This window comes from Schistocerca piceifrons, chromosome 3 (assembly GCF_021461385.2).
Source record: "Schistocerca piceifrons isolate TAMUIC-IGC-003096 chromosome 3, iqSchPice1.1, whole genome shotgun sequence".
In the NCBI taxonomy this organism is placed as follows: Eukaryota; Metazoa; Arthropoda; class Insecta; order Orthoptera; family Acrididae; genus Schistocerca; species Schistocerca piceifrons.
In genome coordinates, this window is record NC_060140.1 from 293,458,599 (window position 1) to 293,478,582 (window position 19,984).

The 19,984-nt window shown below is 36.5% G+C and overlaps 1 protein-coding gene across 1 annotated transcript in view; it reads right to left on the reverse strand.

Annotated features, from left to right (window-relative positions):
• Positions 1-19,984, reverse strand: part of LOC124790080 — a gene marked incomplete at its 5' end in the record, with an annotated part of 634,243 nt that overhangs the window by 59,651 nt on the left and 554,608 nt on the right. The window contains 5 exons of the mRNA XM_047257646.1: positions 3,216-3,387; positions 3,467-3,642; positions 10,119-10,260; positions 10,926-11,141; positions 11,853-12,011. Of these exons, the coding sequence (XP_047113602.1) occupies positions 3,216-3,387; positions 3,467-3,642; positions 10,119-10,260; positions 10,926-11,141; positions 11,853-12,011 (865 nt within the window). The remainder of the gene's footprint in view (positions 1-3,215; positions 3,388-3,466; positions 3,643-10,118; positions 10,261-10,925; positions 11,142-11,852; positions 12,012-19,984) is intronic.

The window sequence follows — 19,984 nt, forward strand, 5'->3', positions numbered from 1 at the left end:
GGTAGTATATATATAAAACAGAAATAGGGACCAGACAGCTTTTTATCTACACAGCAGCAAAACATCTCTTAAAAGTTTAAATCCAGATCAGAAAATATTTTAAATGAGCTATCATTTAACTGCCTTGAAAATCAGATCCGTAAGTGGTTTTCTTCTTTAGCCTCAGAAGCAAAAAGTTAATGTCTGACAAAAAGATGGTATGAAGTGAGACCAAAAAATGTGGTGAACGAATTTTTTTAGCAGTAAATGCTGAAGCTACAACCATTTGATGGAATTTGATCAATAGCCTGATCTGTTGGGACATGCAATGTCAAGTTGACACACATTCTGACTTGTCAGTCAGATGTTTACAAGTGGTATGGATAGGGAACGGAAAATGTAACATCTGTTTTTGGCAAAATTCGAATCTATTTGAGTCAAGATTCACAACTATTTTCGGCAAAATTCGTATTTGTTTTCTCCTTTTCATTTGTTAATGATTAGATGCACTGATAAAAAAGTTGTCATGCCACACGAATGAAGAAGAACAAAGTTTTAATTCTTGCAAATCGACTGTTAAAAAAAATGCTGACTGGGAACTTTTTGACTAGACTGTTTGCTTTTGCAAAAACTTCAACACCTTTTTATTCCAAAATGCCCTTTATTATCCTCACTTGGCAATATTTAAGCCTTCAAGAATGATTATTCTGTTAAAAAGCAGCAGCATTTTCCTGCCAGGCAATCAAGGTGTTTCTGGATGTTGCTTGTCTGTTCCCGCCCAATTCAATTACAAAATCTGCAAACAATTTATTTCAACCTTTTGTGGGCATTCATGGCTTTGAAATCCATGCTTGACAATGCTACAGATTGAACTGAGAAAGTACTTAGCACAGAAGTAGAACCGAACATATGATAATCCTATTTTTACATTAGAGGAAGGATTTCGGCACAATCAAAAAAAGTTACAGATTTTGTTTTCCAGCCACCACAGCACATAAAGCGCGAACTATAGGTTATAGTGGCACATGGCCACCAGTGTAAACAAACTAGAATTTTGATTGCCAGACAGGAGAGGGGTGGTACAGCCAAACAAGTGCCGCATCTCTTTAGCAAAGCAGCAGCCTACAGCAGAACCGACACATTGTTACAGGGATTGCCGATCTCTTCTGGTATTTAAGGGCGGTAACCAAAATCTGTGATGGACAAGGATCAGTCTCTTCACTTGTTTCAAAATAAGAAAAGAAAACAACACAAGGCATTTGGCGATGGCTATCGCGCATTTCCTTGTTGAGGTTATCAGAGTATCATTAACGACACAGTTCAGGCCTACCTCCTACCAGTATTCAATGCGACCACAGTTCAAACACCTGCCGCCTAATTTGCCTCTTTAAAAATATCCACATTATACCATCTTTTGAGCTTTGGTTAATAAACAAATATACACATCTCTTTGTTGTAAAATGCTAGGTCCCACAGCTGAGTACTATTACTTTGCACTATGCGGCATGGATCTTAAAAAGACCATTCAACCACCCACAGCTGTCATGGTGCCCGATCACTGAGGACGATCACTGAGCACAATGATACACGACTGCATTTGTACATTTTTTATTTTGCAAAAAGGTTCTTATGCACATTATCTGTCCAAACTGGGCTTTGCCAGATGATGCACAATACCAATAACTGAGAATTGGTTAAATGTTCAATATTCATGTACAGAAAGTTATGCTAATTCAAACTATCTCTGATAAAATAGTTTATCTGGATACAATTCACTATGAAATTGTGTCTCTTAAGCAATTTTGCATTTTGATGCAGAATTCGCATCTATTTCGCATTTATCACAAAATGCGAATTTTCCCTGTCTTTAGGTTGTTGTTGTTGTTGTGGTCTTCAGTCCTGAGACTGGTTTGATGCAGCTCTCCATGCTACTCTATCATGTGCAAGCTTTTTCATCTCCCAATACCTACTGCAACCTACATCCTTCTGAATCTGCTTAGTGTATTCATCTCTTGGTCTCCCCCTACGATTTTTACCCTCCACGCTGCCCTCCAATACTAAATTGGTGATCCCTTGATGCCTCAGAACATGTCCTACCAACCGATCCCTTCTTCTGGTCAAGTTGTGCCACAAACTTCTCTTCTCCCCAATCCTATTCAATACTTCCTCATTAGTTATGTGATCTACCCATCTAATCTTCAGCATTCTTCTTTAGGTATGGGTGATTTAAAAGAGGAAATGAGTCAGCAGAAGACAAGCAATGTTTGGAACATTACTTAAACTCAAAAATAGAAGAAAACATTCAAAAGCTGCAAAAATTATTCATTCAAACAGGCAAATAACTATTTGAGAGCTTACCACAGAACTTAGCATCACATATGAATCCATGCAAAGCATTTTAATTGATGACTTGCAAAAGACAAGAGATTGCAAAATTTGTTCCAAGACAGAAGGAAAATCATGTGTCAGTTTGCACAGAGTTGAAGGATTGTCTTCATTCAGATTTAGACTTCATGTCCAAAATTGTAAATGGACATGAAACTTGGGCCTATTGGTATGAGCCTAAGATGAAAATTGAAGAGTTCCCAATGGAGAACCACTGAATCTCCTTGCCCTAAGAACGTACATCAAACAAAACTGAATATCAAAGTCATGCTCATTGATTTTTTTTCTCCCATTATTCAGGGCATAGTACAGTCAGAGTTCGTTCTGAGGGAACAACTGTAAATGCCAAATTTTAAAAGGGTGTACTGCAATATGTATGAAGAAAGAGGCTGAAGCATGAACCAATGGCTTCCTCCTCCATCATGACAACATGCCGTGGCACCCCCCCCCACACACACACACTTTTGAGTCACGAGTTTTCCGCCAGAATAAGTGCTCTTCTCTGTTCACATCCACCTTACTCACCAGATTTAGCAGCATGTGACTTCTGGATCTTCCCAAAAATTAAAACTGTGCTTAACAGAAAATGTTTTGACATCACTCCTGACACTGAGGACCACAACAGAGCAGCTAAATTCCTTCCAAAATCAGCCTTCCACAAATGCTTCCAGTTATGGATTTGACATTGTGACAAGTGGATTGCTAGCCAAAGACAATATTCTGAAGGAGATTAAATGGAAAACATGTAAGCTCATTAGTTGGTTTTTAATAAAATTATTCCATTTTGTTTTTTGATCACACCTTGTGCACTATATGCTGCTGCTCACAGAATAAAAGAAACTTTTTCTCACCTGGATTACTATTAACATTAATATTTTCCTTTTCTCTATTAAGATCCTCCTCTTCAATTCTAGAATAAATTTTATCATCACTGCCAGCAGGCGAATCTGATGCCACATGCTGAGAGATGGCATCATCTTGTTCTGGTGTACCTCCTTCATGAACCCGATTATTGTTTTCCCTCTGGCAAAACAAACAGCAAATTAAGATATTAATTCCATTACATGAACAAATACTACTACTGATGTTCAGTTTCTCTCACCTGCTTTTCTTCAGTGTGGTTCTGGCTGTCCACAAATACTTCCTCTACACCAAGACTTGCTGTATTTGTTGTTTTCTTTGCTTTGGCTTTCTGCATTTTGCGGTTTGCTGCAGATATAATTGATGAAACAATGTCTTTGGCACTGATGTCCTTATTCGGAGAATCACCCTTCATGCCTGTATGTTTGCAGTGAGGAGGAATGTTGGGATGTAAAAGGTGACACATGTGGTAGGCAAAGGAAGGAAAGAAAGTCATGCATAAGCACATGTTTTGTAACAGCAACATTTACATTCACATAATAGTAACAATACAGTGAACCATGCTCATTCATAAGCAAGTAAATAAAGTTGCATCTGACACTGAATGCATTTATTTTCAAATCGTATTTCCAGTAAGTTACTGTTTTGTAACTGATACTGCACTAGGTAGCTTTAATTTTTTTTCTACACAACATCCATTTCACAGTTTGCATTTTAGTAAAGAATGTTATTTTGTGTTAAGGGAAAGCAGATATGTTAGTTGAAGACTGTCCCTTATGAGAGCAAATAACTACCAATGGCATCCTTCCCACAGAATCAGTTATTTTCAATGGTCAAAGCAAGTTAAGAAGTTCAGTTCAGTGACAGAACATCGCTAGTCACTTATTAAACAGAAAAAAAGTAAAGAAAATCTAATAAAATAATATAATACAATGCTTAAGCACAAGACAATGAGCTTCACAACAATGTGAAATTTTTCCTGGTAACAGAAGCAAGACGTAATGTTAGTCTTCTTAGTAGAGAGATAACAAAACATTTATTAAACATTTAAGATCAAAAGAGACCTTAACCCTTATACTAAAGTATGGAACTTATCTTTGCATAAGTCCATCTGAGAAAAAGCTGAAGACTAGATATTATTCTTTTTATTTTAATTCCTACTAATATATGTCTCTGATTATTTCCTTCTTCATTTCATTTTATTAGCAATATACAGTGCATAAGTATTTGTCCTTTACATTTATTCATGGCACTCTAAAACTATATTCTCTTGAATGTCACACATTCACCATGCTTTTGTTCACACCTTCTGTAGAGGACAAGCTACACTTTGAGCAATAATGATAGATGAGGTAAAAAAAAAAGGGGGGGGGGGGGGGGGACTATATAACGTTTAGCACTAAATGTGCCACAAGACATCTTCATCTTCCTAGTTATCTGACGATGTCAAATTAAAGTTCATCTCCACCTGCTGATCAAGCAATCTAATCTGCAGTACAGTTCAAATTTTTACATTTCCAAATATAAAAGTCTTCAAAAATATACATTCAATTTAAGACCAGGGAAAGATGGTATGAGTGTCACACAATTTTTTTCCACATGTACAGTTTGCTGAAGCAATGCTTCAGATAGTGAGGCACCCAAACAGGTGTAATAAAGAGTTGATTGACTGTCTGATCAGAACAACTTTCATGTAAATTTGTTGCAAGTAATGATGCGTCAAATTCGAAATAAAATATGCTAGTTATTATCTACATGCAAAGTGAGAGGTCTTACAGTTACATTTATAGTCTAAACCAGACAAAGGCAGTTGTAATGGCTACTCACGCTTTATTATAGTTATCCAACACACAAAAAACTTATTTACCTCATTATTATTATTATTTAAAACAATATTTCATGGAATAACATCTGTATATAACAAACAAAAAATATTAGAAGTCCTTAACCCCAAACTAAAATTATTTAGAAAATCAGATAATAACAGTGTGCAGGCTTATAATATTATTACATATTGTTTGCAGTGACTTCCTAAAGTACTCGATGAAAAGAAATGCTGTATGTGGAACAAACTACAGATAACTGCTCATACACCAAAAACGGCCAATAAAATAACCAAAAGGAAGCTATGTGAAATTGTCATGCCAATATTTGTATGTTACATGCATATTTATGGTAACTATAAGAAATTTTCATAAAGTATATTAATTTTAAATGTTTCCGTTGTGTGTCAAGTTTATTTAGTATAAATGGTTATGAGAATAACCATATTACAATTCACATATGACCACACTTTGTAATAACTTTGCTTGTTCAGATATTTCCCTTACTCTGATGATAATTTTTATCTGTTGCTACAGTGACAATTTTGAATAAAAGCTAAAAAGAACCTTTCAATGAAAGTCTTGCAATACTACATGGTTTCTATTCCACACTGTCCAAATATACCAATCTCAAGTAGACAATTTTTTGGTCACTGCACGTTACCTAATATAGTAAAACTACGGTTTGGTTTTTCCAAACAACTGTGCAAAAATGTTGGAACTTAATTATTGTCCTTTTTTGTGCTTCCATTTTGCAATCTCCCATGTCCTTTTCTTGGCTACTTAGGTGTGTGTGACTTTTCTTTCCCTGCCATACACCTTCCTTTTTGGATCCTCCTTTACATTCTGAACTACTTCTTATGTATAGACCCTGGCATGGAGATCAGCTGTTGTTCATTAATATTTCAAATTTGAATGAAAGTTTTCATTATAATTCAGTTGCACTGGCACTTCTGCAAGTGCTTCTCTCTCTCTCTCTCTCTCTCTCTCTCTCTCTCTCTCTCTCTCTCTCTCTCTCTCTCCTGACGCATGTGCGACTGTGATTGGGATTTATGATTAATATCTGTCAAATTTTAAACTAAGTTGGAACCACGGTACATAGCTTTGAAGATGAGTGCATGCTTATCCACCAGTGAAACAGGAAAACAGGTAAATAAGAAACAGAGAATCATAAAGGAAATTTGTAGGCAAGAAAGAAAGCTTGTTTTGTAAAAATGCTAGTGATTTCATTCTTATTGTTAAAAAGTCAACCAATTTAAATAAGCAGTGGTAACCAAAAATTTATGCCACACTAGGACAGATTTCTGAGAACACCTCCAAGGTGTGATTACATTTAATTGTCACTGATGTTTCATAAAATGGTTCCCATCAATTCACTTCTTTTACTTCAGTGCATTGAATTAATTTCATGTATTTCAACCTACTTAAAATAAAATATTCTGCATTTGAAACTGGACTTAGAACACGATTCACATCCATTTGCTAATTTTTAGAGTTCTTCATGCACTTATCTTTAACTCATGAGTAATAAAGTAATTATGCTATGTAAATAATTTTGGAGTAAAGGAGACCACTCATTAAGTAATAGAACGGTTTGTCATCGGAGTGTACACGTACTACTTCTTTGTATGTGTACTCTGGCTGGTTAACGGATTCGCCAAATAACTAGCGAATTAGTGACATCTTCTTTACACCTACATTACTTATGTTCTACCACAACTTGCCACGCAATATTTATAATGATGTTACTGAATTACTGTGAGTATCAATAATGAATTTCAGCACGTAATCATAAAGAGAACAAAGCAGCTTCTGGCTGAAAAGCTGACTTGCACACAGCAGTGAAATACCAGACATGGACTTTATCTGAAGTAATATCTTTCACTTCCCACCTAACCCGAGAACATTCTCAAGTAGCCAATTACAGAGGCAGACCTACAGTATAAACAGGGAATCCGAATCATTCTTTATAAGCTTCACATGTTACTTCAAGCTGCACTATGAGCTTATAAAGCTGGCATCTACTAATATCTTCTAAAAATATTTGAGGAAAATGGTAGTCTTATGTAGAACTACAGTTCCTGAATCTGAAGAAATTTGAATAAGCTACTTAACATGCTGCAGCAAAAAGGCTGATGAATACATAATTTAAAATAAATAAATAAATAAATAATAAAAAAAACTTGGAAGCTTTTGGCAACTCCAGAGACCTTTGTCTACCAAAAGATAATGGAAAAGACTCAGGGCAATAACATCTGAATGCTTATGGCAGCATACATCCAAAATCCTGATTCAAGGAAGACATGGCAACAAAGGATGAGAAGAAAATCTGTGCATAATTTTCTATACAATGCTGTTGGTCAAACCACTACACTCTGTGGAAAGTCACTGCATAAGAAATTCGTTAGCACATTTCTATTAAGATATTTCCACATTTTTGTGCCATATCAGCTCTACATTAAAATAAAATTTGATTTATTTCACTGTCTATGACAATATCATTTACAAAATTTTAACAAATATCTATGCTCTGCAGGATAAAATTTCATGCATTGCATAGTGGAGACACGCAACACTTAAATCAAAACAATGATCAACATTACATCGTTCTCCCAACCTTTATCTCATTTTGTAGAACTTACACCAACAAGAAGTGATTATAACTGTTTAATTCAGACTGCATTGTGCTACACTTTGTATTATTGATGTTGGCAACTACTGTTTCACGTATTTGTGGGAATTATTATGTATGTTAGCTACGTAACAAAATTTTGAGTTGAAGTTCAGCGAAAAAGAAAGTGCATTGCACGTTACAGTCTCGTACTTGAATTAAAACTGCATTTATCCATCTTCTGACTTTGTCATACAGCTATCTGTTTTTGAGATCTTTAGGAAGACTTTATGTATAATTCTCTCAATGGCATTATAATTTCAATCCCTCATTCTCTGTATTTTTAATTTCTTGAAGTGCCACTTGGACATACCTCCATGAGAAACTCAAGATATATTTAAACCGTTACAAAAACCCATTAGTCTCTTAACATGTTTTGTAGTAAGTAAAACTGTCCTCACTCTGAAAGTTGGTTTGAACACCACAAGATGTTAGCAGAAAACTATTACATGATCACTGGAACTTTGTGGCCACTGAATATTACCCGCTCACAGGTCTGTGTGTGTGGGATTTTTTTATTTTTTTTTATTTTATTAACAGACAAGTATCAAACAAGTTCTCTTCTGAAGTTCTTCCTGCCTTAGTTGACAGGACTGGCACAGAATTATCTGCAATGCACATAGCACTGCAACAGCATTTAACAAATTATTTTCTAAAGAATATGAGACACGCACACTCAAACAACAGGGCAATTGACATTCAAAGGTAATTCAGTGCAAATAACTATTAGGGTTCTAGGAAGAAACCTAGGCCAACTTCCACCTCTGATAAATATCACTCAGTTTGTGTGTGTGTGTGTGTGTGTGTGTGTGGGGGGGGGGGGGGGGGCGTGTGTGTGTGTGTGTGTGGGCGCGTGTGTGTGTGTGTGTGTGTGTGTGTGTGTGTGTGTGTGTGTGATTTACAGACAACTGTACAGATCCTGTGTAAAATCATCTTTATTGTCCTTGTCTACTAAATGTGAAGTTTGCAGTAACTCTGAAAAAATGAAGCCTGTTATGTGTGAAACTGCGAATGAGAAACTCTTTTAGTAGCTATGCTATACATAATAAAGGAACATTGCCTCACAGAGCGATGCTGAATTAGGGATCTTTATTAGATAAGAATGGAATTCACTAAAAACAAAATGCAATGTACGAACAAGGATGAACATGCACAAAAGAATAACAATTAAAAATGAAGATATAAAGACTGAATAATAAATTATTATTTTCAAGGCAACAAATTTCAGAGGACAGAGTGCAACAGCCATACCTAAAAAGGCAGCCCAACATATATAACTTTAAGAGGAGTTATCATTTCTACTGCTACAACTACTGGATAATCGAGTATTAGAGTTAGATGCGACTGTGCAAAATTAAAATTGCTTCTATGCCATAGTAAAACTATCTTAAACAGCATGAAATAGCAAAGAGAATATGTGGTAAGGTGAGGGACGGAATACCACTGCTAAAGATAGAGAAATGCAGGTACAAAGCTGACAGCAAACTGAGTTCAGTGAATATAAATGTAGCACACACTGATGACTATCCTGAAAGAGAGGAAAGAAGGTGATAAATAGATCAAATATGTGCAATGCTGCAAGCAACTGAACCCCTTAAAATATAAACTCTGTTTTGTACCTAAACTAACAGAAGCTCACAAATCCCTTACATCAGACAAATATCCATGAATTATGTGTAAGTAACACAAAATATCAGAAAAACATAATAAATGCATTGAATGTCAGATACATATTACAAGCTTTTTAATGCATAAAATACACAGATCATACAGTCAAACTTCTACTAACAAAGAACAAAAAGTAGTAGATTCATATTAAAAATTATTAATAAACCTTTGAATGTTGAGTCAGAGTGGGGGGAGGGGGGGCATTGCTACCAAAGGACATTATCAAGTTTTTGTACTCCTACTGCTTTTTTCTTGGGGTAAGTTACATCATGGGTGTGTCGGTACTAACTATGGAACAATTTGTTAATTTTCTCTTCACTGTTCGGTTTAAAAAGTGGCGCGATCGTGATGCAAAATTCAACAATGAACACTGCTTGTCTACATTTCAGAAGTGTTTCATGAATACCATATATTTTCTCCCAACAATGGGGGCTGGGGACCAGGACTAATAAAAATGAAATTAAAACTCAATGATATAAAAAGAAAAGAAATATACTGAAGTTAGTAACTTCAAATTTTCACAAAGTAAAACTGATGAGAAGTTCCTGAGAACTCTGACAAAATGGCCAAGTATGATGGTGATATCAGAACACATGTGTTGCGTATCATATGGTTTCATTTTAGTTAGAGTTCAAGTTCATTATGCCAATCTGGTGAAATTCTCAAGAGCCTCTTTCTCATATCAATTTAGACTGCATAGTAAAATTCCACTGGAAATTGCAAAGCATTACCAGTTTTTTTACCTTCCACTTTTTGAATGTTGCTTAGTAATAAATTCTGATTAGTAGATTCCATTTCATTAGAATCCTGTGGCAGATTTGTTGGTAGGTTATTTGGATCATCAATATCATAGTCAGAAAAGAACCAGTCAACCTGCAAAGAAAAATAGGGCACGACATCACAGTACAGATAGTGTATCATCTCTCTCTCTCTCAATCAGTCAATCAACCAATCAAGGCATCAACCAATCATGGCACCATGACACAAAAGCATGTAGGCTAAACATAATTAACAAAGCAATAAAAAGGAGAAAACAAGCACTGTAACAACTCTGTAGTTGTATAAAGTAAATATAAAAGAACCTGCAAAAATGAATACTGACAATGGCCACATCACTGGCTTTCCACTTAACCTTTATTTTCACTTTTTGTCTCTCCTTTATATTTAACCATTTCTCATTTACTTCTTTGCCCACTACTTTAATACAATCAAAAAATCCTTCACAGTTTTCTTTTCTATCACTTCTAACTTCCTGGTTTTCTATTTTCTTATTTAATAACTGAATATTTGCTTTGTACCAAAATCATTATCTTATTTTGATGAAAGAATGAAACTCTACTATCAAATCGGCAAGTGATAGGGCTGGAAAACATACAAAGGAAGGAAGTGATACAACGGTCATTTGATTATGTGAGGTGTGCTATTTGTGATGTGTGTGAATTTTAACAACAACTCTTGTATGAGCTTTCACTCATAACTTTCCCACAACAAATGTGATGACATGACTGCTACAATATAAGTAACAGTAAAAGTAATACCTGCTGTATCAGTGACTCCACTATACGACATTGGTGTGACATGTCTGTTACCATAGTCACCATATTTTCATCTGCTGCTCGAACCAGTGTTGGACCAAATACAATAGCCAAATTACGTGCTTCCATTTTGTTTGTCTCACTATGTGCAACCACTTTTTTTAAATGGTACATCAGGTACTTAAGCGTTTCGAAATGGTGCTCTGGCAGCTCATGCACCTGAAAGAACATTGGCAACATATTAGCATCCATCACCTTGTTTTACAAAGTATCATAAGAGCAGACGAGTGATGTATGTTGAAGTATAAATAGCTTTCTAATAATTAACAAAGAATTTTTCTGCATATACCAAGGAAGTAATCAAAAGTAAGAAATTTGAACACTAAAAAAAGAAAAGTCTGCACTAATTTGCACAAATGAACCATATAGTGGTAGACCCAATTTCTGTGACAGTACAATCCACGTTCTGTATACAACAATGGAAGTACCTCATTCTTGTAGATTGTCATAACATACCCAGAATTAAATGCGATCTGAATGATAAACTAATATGATTAAATGTTGGTCTTTTGAATTCAATGGGGCACAGAACTTTCATGTGAATTGCTTTTACCCATTTGACATTTAAACAGCTTCTCCATATTTCTCTACCACTGTCATCACAGCCACATACAAGGAAACTTCCTTGATCAAGCCTTTGAAAGACGTCAACAGTGTTGAAATAAGGAAGTTGCTCAAAACTTACTTTAATGAGAAAATACTTCACGGAAATGATAGCTCAATCCATTCAAACTAAAGTATAAAACAAGATAACATTTCATTTCACGATAAAAAAACATGGCATGTTTGAAAAATAATTTTTTAAGACACTTGTAATGTTTCATGTTGTTGCTTTGCCTTAAGAAATACTATATTATAAAATGTAGTTACCAGTTTCTTTATACGAGCAAAACGTTTGTTTGAATCTTCAATTTTATCAGCCTCTATGAAACTAGGATAAAGCTCATTTGTAAATAATGAGTCGGGTAGCCTCCGGAAGAACAGCTTCAACAGACTGGATATTACATTAACATCATTCCATCGTGGATCCTGAAAATGTGAACAGATGTTCAAATTAATACACAAAAGTTGTATAAATTAAAATGTAAGATATTAAAAACACACACACACACACACACACACACACACAGGAATCTTAAGATATTTCTTTCAAAACAGTAACTGTACATTTAAAATATCCCTCAAAGGAACCAATGGATCATTTGCACTGCACACAAGGGCTGTAGGATGTCAAAGGTGACCAGATTTGTACATAGTTTCAGGCTATCATGTATACATCAATGTATGTATTGGTAGCATAAAACATTCAGTGTCATGGCTGGGTTTGTATGTGTGTGTTGATAGTGCAAATTTCAGGAGATGAAATATTCCTTGACAGATGTTGCTAAAATATATTCCTCTCACCCCTGCTGAGGATACTGCAGATAGCAGCAAAACTTGAGAAGCTTGGATTTCTTGTTAAAACAGCTTCAAACTTATTCTCTAACCTATGAGTCAGTCAGATTGCATTTGATGTTATCCACCATTACGAACAATTCCCACAAAGGCAACCAAATGATTCTAATACTTTAATGCTGCTGGAAAGGAAGCCTACCTACTATAGATGTACACCAGAGCACCACCGATTTTAGGTTCGGTGAAAGCATTTTGTGCCTCTCATACTGAAACTGAAGATTCTCTTAAAAAGGAATAAATCAGAGATTTCACAGCTTGAAAATGTTCATGAAATCATAAGAACCAATAGCTTCAATCCCCGATCAGGCAGCAACTCTATATAGAGAAATACACAATTTGGGGCTTCGAGAAACCCTTTCTTGGGGAGTAAAACTCTTAGTTACTTCAAGGTAGCTAGCACCCAGTTCAGTGATACATTGAAGTCAATGGGCAAGGGAGCCCAAGTGGATTAAATGAGGATAACATATGTTTAGGGCAGCTGCCACCTTTAGCATGTAGGCTGCAGTATTCAAATAGATAACATGAACTTATTCTTCAATTATCCCATGCCACAGCACTTTAAGACTGTCATTCATAAAAGGAGCACTTGTTGAATTGTTTGTGCATTCCGACACTTTACAGGAAATAAATAATAGCTTTGAGTGTTCTTATCCATGGAGTTCGTCATCAACGATATTGCCAACAAAATGTCCACATATGTCCTCTGTTTCAGTGACAGCTATCCAAATGTGGCAGTTAACTTTTTAACACAGTGCACTTCTAAGCCTTCTGGTAATAAAAAAAAATAAATCCCTTTTCCTTACCATCGATTCATCAAGAATCTGATAACTGCAGTATTTTTGAAAAAAATGTGTGATGTCTGTAATCTATGCAAGGACCATAGCAAAGCACATGGAAAAATTCATTTGTGGAGGCTGGAGTCTTCTGCAGCCACATCAATAACATTTGCTTCTTTGATAATTACATTGGTTTGTTCCCCATGTGTGAATCACTACATTTAGGTTGCTGACATTGAGACTCCATGAAGCATCCAACCTGCTTATTGCACACTCAACACGGAACAATCTTTCCATCAGTAGTGAAAGTGTCCCCCATAGTAACCCAATATCTTAATTTAGATGATAATTTTCAAGCAACAGGAGGCACTGTGAGCAGAAACAGTCCTGATGTCTTACGAAATATTATTTGGCAAATATTTCTTAGTGAAGTCACTCCCTGTTTCTGAATCTGTAGAAGTCTCTAGAGGTTGGAAAACTTCATGACACTTGTCTTTTGTTAGCCCCAGTGCTAATCTCAACATCACATACAGACCTTTACTACACATAATAATAGCTATATCAATGCTAATCACTGTATTGTTATTGTATCTTCTTTGCTTTTGAGGACTGAAATCCTAAATCTTAGAAAATTCAGCAGAAGTACATTCTTCATAAACAAACTCAAAAGGCAGTTAACCATTTTTTATTGCACTAGAATGTGATCGTTAGAGATAATTTACTTCCTACCTTCAACTTTTATGTAGATAAGACTCTGATGTTTTCCTAAGGGAGCAACTGGCTGATAGTATATGGAAATATGAGGGGTAACAAAGCAATAATATTTCATTTAAAGTAGTGTAAAGTTAAATATATAAAAACATCCAACTATTATAAATATATAAAAACATATCTATAGTGAAAACTGCAAAAACATGTAATGATTAAATGAAAAATATCAATGCTGGCAATATGATTCATGTATATTTCCACTTTTCACATGTGTAGAAGTGAAGACAAAGAATTACATAAAAATATGGGATCTATCATGAAGCTCCCTGACTGACCAGTTGAACTCCAAATCACATGAAAGCAAAGCAAACCTCTGTTTTCTCATTCTGACTGACTACCATGTCATCCGCTGCCATTGGGGTTGTGGTGTCACCGCCAGACAGCACACTTGCTAGGTGGTAGTTTTAAATCAGCCGCGGTCCATTAGTACATGTCGGACCCGCGTGTCGCCACTTTCAGTGATAGCAGACCGAGCGCCACCACACGGCAGGTCTAGAGAGACGTACTAGCACTCGCCCCAGTTGTACGGACGACGTAGCTAGCGATGCACACTGACGAAGCCTCGCTCATTTGCAGAGCAGATAGTTAGAATAGCCTTCAGCTAAGTCAATGGCTACGACCTAGCAAGGCGCCATTAGCCTTAGATAGCTTGTATCTAAAGAGTCTCACTTTTATCGCCACAATCTCCAGATGTACCACAAGGATGGATTAAAGTTAAGTATTCCAGAAGCTACATACTTTTCTTTATAGCATTCATTACGTATCCTGTTTCAGATCTCACTCCATCCTTCGTGAGCTTATAGCGTGCATTGCGGTCCCCTCAAACCACACTGTGTCGGCACTTCTGTCGACACATCAGGGGTCATTGAATGCAGTACGGAGGGCACGGGTTGAGCACTCCACCCTCTTGGCATTGTCGGCTTTCTTGACCTTGGCACTGCTACTTCTCACTCAAGTAGCTACACAACTAGCACCACGAAGATGAGTGCACCCTGTTCCAGTTCTCTCACCAAGGAGAATTCCCTCACAGTACTGGGAAACCAGGGACATCTGCATAGCAGCCAGACATGCTGACCACTGAGTTATGGAGGTGGACAAATCAGATAAATGATGGCTTTGTAAATGAATTCTTTCTTGGGTGAATTACAATTCCTTAGACTGCTGCAAATAAATCCCAATCTACAAAGTACCTATCCTATAAGTATATTTGTGTAGTTTTAACAACTTCTGCTGCTATGGAGATATTTAATTACTGTGGCTGTTTCCAAGGTTTAATTACCAATCATGTACCACATAATAATGGGTCTTTTCATCTATTTATGCACCATGTGTTAAGTTCATTGCAGTTGACCCTCAACTGCCTGCCCTCATAGCAAGCTTCAGTATTCTACAGGTCACATTTTATTTCTCTACACCTTAAGTGGTATTGATACTTCCCTATACGCAGACAAGGAAAAAAAAAAAGTCCCCTATTTTTCCCAGATTTCCTGGTTAAAAATACACTTTCTCCCAGATGAAAACACTTTTTCCGCATTATTAAGTGAGAGTATATTTTCCCTCAGAACTGTAAAACTTATCAATTCTTTGAATGGTTATGTTTTTATACATGGGCATAGAATTTCCCGGCACTTTAAAAAACTAAACTCAGGGAAGAAAACTCCTTTTGGAAATATTTTTTATGTGAAGCAACGTGTACGCTGCAAATTTTTGTATTACAAAAGTATAAATTTGAATTCCACCAAACACCACATGTTACTTTCTGAACCATTGTAATTGAGATTGCAATGTGCTTTTGTAAGTTTGTCATAGCTCATGTCATGTGATCCTGCCAGCCAATGACAGCGGATATTCAGACCACAGGACATGTGATTTAGTCAAATAATAGCAACATCCTGTTAAGTAGTGCGGATACACAAACAGGAAAAGTTAATGTTTTAAATTAATATACATAGTGTTGCTACAAGAAAAGCAAAGCTTTCTCATATAATATTGGTCTCTAAGGTTAATACGCTGCAAGAGAAGCTAAGCTTTCACAAATAATGTTGATATTTTTTGCATGTGTTACACTTTAAGATATATCACACAAATGTGCCAGTAAAATTTTTAGCAGAGTCCAGTGACTTGCCCTCAAAGTGTTCCACAAATAAATTAGCTACCGCAGAAGGGAGAGACCTTCCTGTAACACTACATCAATTTGCTCATAATAACAACATGAATGTCTGATCTTCTGGGCTCAAAATATTTCTAAATGGCTCGTCATCAAACACTCTGTGATTTAAGAAATTCATCGTACATTCTCGCACATAGTTCAACATGCGTAAAAGGAAATTTACTTTGAAAGTAATGCTTTTGAAATCACCATTCGCAATATTTTCCCGCGAGCTGTTAGAAATAGGTTTGTTTCAGTAGTTGTCAGAGAGCGCCACAGGCGCCACCGCGCTTTGGCAGCTGCTATGACACAGGAAGCCCATTCGTTCATACATGTAAAACATTAAAAGATATTACATTATGTCATAAATTAAAAAAGACATCAGAGGATACTCCAAGAGCATCAGAATGTTGTGAACCATACTAAAATGGTACATTTAAAGTGCATACTTAAAAAGCACATTCGTATGTCCAGATTCCCAATGAAGTAGGCCGTGACCCAATATTAAGCTTTTCAGTGTGGGTTTCAGGATGTAAATTTTTTTGGAGTACCAGTACTGTATTAAATAATTCTTGATTTTTATTATGGCATAATGCCATATGTGCTAGAAGATGAAAATATGTACTTGAAATGCAGTGAACAGTTGAAATTAGCCAATAGTGTGGAACTGAACACTTTGTTTCAAACACATTGACTGCCTCAGTGTAAAAGATTAATAAAAACCGAATTTCTTTAGCAAACTGACAAAAATAACTTCATTGTTCTACAAGGTGATTAATGCATGGCTGTCAGAAAAGTGGAAATAAAATAAAATCTGAAACTAATAACGTACATTAGCCTTCTGTAATTATGTGAATGTATTTTAATTCACTTGATAGCTCCCAGCCACAGAAACCCATTTTGTTTTCATTTGACGTGAGAGCAGTAAACGAAGAGGAAACAGAAAAATCACTAAACGTAAACACGGATTACGTGGGGACTACACACTTTCCCACTATAACTCAGACTGCTCTGCGCATCAGCCTTGGATCTACAATATTTCCGAACCAGGGCAATATTAAGATAGTGTGACCCCCCCCCCCCCCCCAGCCCCCTCCCTCGAGCGTTTGAGATACGGCAAAAATTTTAAAAAAATTGAATTTTAAAAAATATGTTCATTTGTAGCGCACATCTTTCTGAAGAGTCTGATACATAAAACATATGTGTTTGAGGAAATGTGAGGAAATGTAAGATATGTTATTAGGTCTTAAGTGTGCCAGAGTGCAGTACCACCTCTCTTCACACAGCATTCTTCTATCGCACGTCACTGTATTTCGCTCCGTGGAATTGAAACGTGTATATTTTGTACTGGATGCCATCAAATTATATTCTGGACGGTGGAAATTAAAATGTCCTGTGGTGCCTCTCCCATTCCTGGTCGCCCTGTTTGACATCCTGCCCCCCCCCCCCCCCCTCTTAAAAAAAAAAGGCACCCTCGCTATTAATACTGGATGGGATTATTTGTAATCCGGAGAACACGGACTGAAAATTTGTGCTCTTTATTGCCTGTTAGCTAATAACTTTCTGTTTTGGGTGACATAAAATTAAATATAGGATACATAAAACCAGTAAAGACAAAAGACAAGCAATACAGTACACATTTCTTCAATCCTTAGCTCCTAGCATTGTTTTCTCTCTAATCTTGCTACAGCTTTACATGGTGTGCTTTCCTTTCTGCGACAGAATCTATAACCTCATCAAAGTTCATCAAACATTTGCTGCATGAAAAATCGAAATATCATTGTCTAATACTGTGTAAGCCGTTAATACAAATAATACCCAAGACTAGTGTGGTTTCTCAATCCGATTACGTCTATTTTGTCACTGTCTGCTAGATAAAACAAAATAGGCCTTTCTAACACTGCAGAAATCTTAACATACATCAAATAAATGAGACTATTTTGGCTCAAATGGTCATTTTTATAACATGACAGAATATAATTCACGAAGACCAACATAAAATGCCTATTAGGCCTACTACAAGCAAAAAGTTTTATGTTAGAAAATAGTTTCACATTTCATTCATATGCTCCAGTTTCTTGAACACGAGACCGAAAAGTAGTAGTACAAGATTTTTATATAAATTTGGAATCGGCCTATTCTTTCCTAGTTCCCGTTTCTTCTCCTTCCTCGTTCTAACAAACAATCTAGTCATGACTAATTCTGGAACTATTCCTGCCTTTGTCAAAACTTATTCGTCAGTTAACTTCACTAGCCCTGCCAGAATCACCGGTTTAGTCATCCCTGATTATTCTCCGGTTAGGCATTGTTATATTTGTACAAACCATTTTCCGTGCTATTTCCAGAATAGAACTTAAGTGGCTGCTAGACAGGGACTGTACAACTGGCCCTGACTAGTGTAGTGACCTGGCCAAAAATTTGGTGACAAAATTTCATTTTCCTGGATACACCGAGAAGATAATAAGTAATCTTTCTTAACCGTTATTCCTGTTAGTCATTTATTTCCACTCTGGTAGTTTGAATCTATGGTTTTCCCTAGTAATTATAACAATGCTGATCATTCACTAACCCAAACAACAACATACTCAGACAGTGATTGGCGTCCACTCGTTTGGCTTTACTCCACTCAGCTTGTACAGCCCGGTCCCCTTTTGCCTGCAGGCAAGTTTATTTCTAGATGCGATGAGGATTCCCCTGACAGAGACATCACATACACTATGCATGCATTCAAAAATCAACTCTTTTTTTTTTTTTTTTTTTTTTTTTTTTAACCATGGGACCAAACAGCTGATGTCATCGGCCCCTAGGCTTAGACACTACTTAATCTAACTTAAACTAACTTACATTAAGGACAACACACACACCCATGCCCAAGGGAGAATTGGGACCTCCGATGGGGGAGCCACACAAACTGTGCCAAGTCACCTCAGACCTCATGGCTACCCCATGCAGCTTATGATTCATTCAGAAATCAACTTACAGAGTGCGTTCAAAAACAAACCAGGATGCGCATCAAAATCATATGAGTAATCGATGGACCAATGTGCACTGGATGCTAGGCGCAATGTGAAACAAGGTTTTTTCTCGTCAAGAATATAGGTCTTTGCACCTGGGAATTCTTTTTATCCTACATGTCAAGTTTTCGAAGTTTCCTAACTTTTCTTCTTCAAAATCATCATACAGTTTTCTCCAAAACTTTTGAATAGTTTCTGCTTGCACATTATCCAAGGTTGCTTACACAATAAATTACGAGTTTCATGTTTACTGCCTTCAGGGTATCATTTATGTTTTTGTTTTGCAACTCACTATCTTGTAGGATGGTTCTCTCAAAAATAGCCCATGGTAGTTCTGTTTAAACGTCACTATTGTGGTTTGATCCAGTGATGGATTAGAATGGTAACATTTGGGGAAAGGAAATGCACAACAATAACACCACTGTTTAACTCGCAATGATGTTCGGTGCACTGTCAATAATATGGCTTTTTTAGGCAGACCTTTTTCAGTTACAAACTCATCAATTTTCAGTACAAACTGACCCCTCCATCATTTGGCTCCATCAAATACTGGTAGCTCATTTTGGCAATGTCCTTCAAGGCTCGAGGCTTTTTGACTTCCAGAAACATACTGGGGAGCAGTCTGTGTGTGCCATGAGCATTTTATGCAAAAAGAACAGTTACCTGTTCTTTTTTCATTTTGTGCTCTGGGAAGACATTTCTTTAGAGGAAGCCAAGGATTTCGTAGGCAACATTTTGAAACTCACTCCAGTGGCATCGACACTGTAGGTCCTTAGTGTAGCCATGGATGTAATTTCCAAACTCTGTTTTGGAAACATCAACTGCATCTGGGTCTGC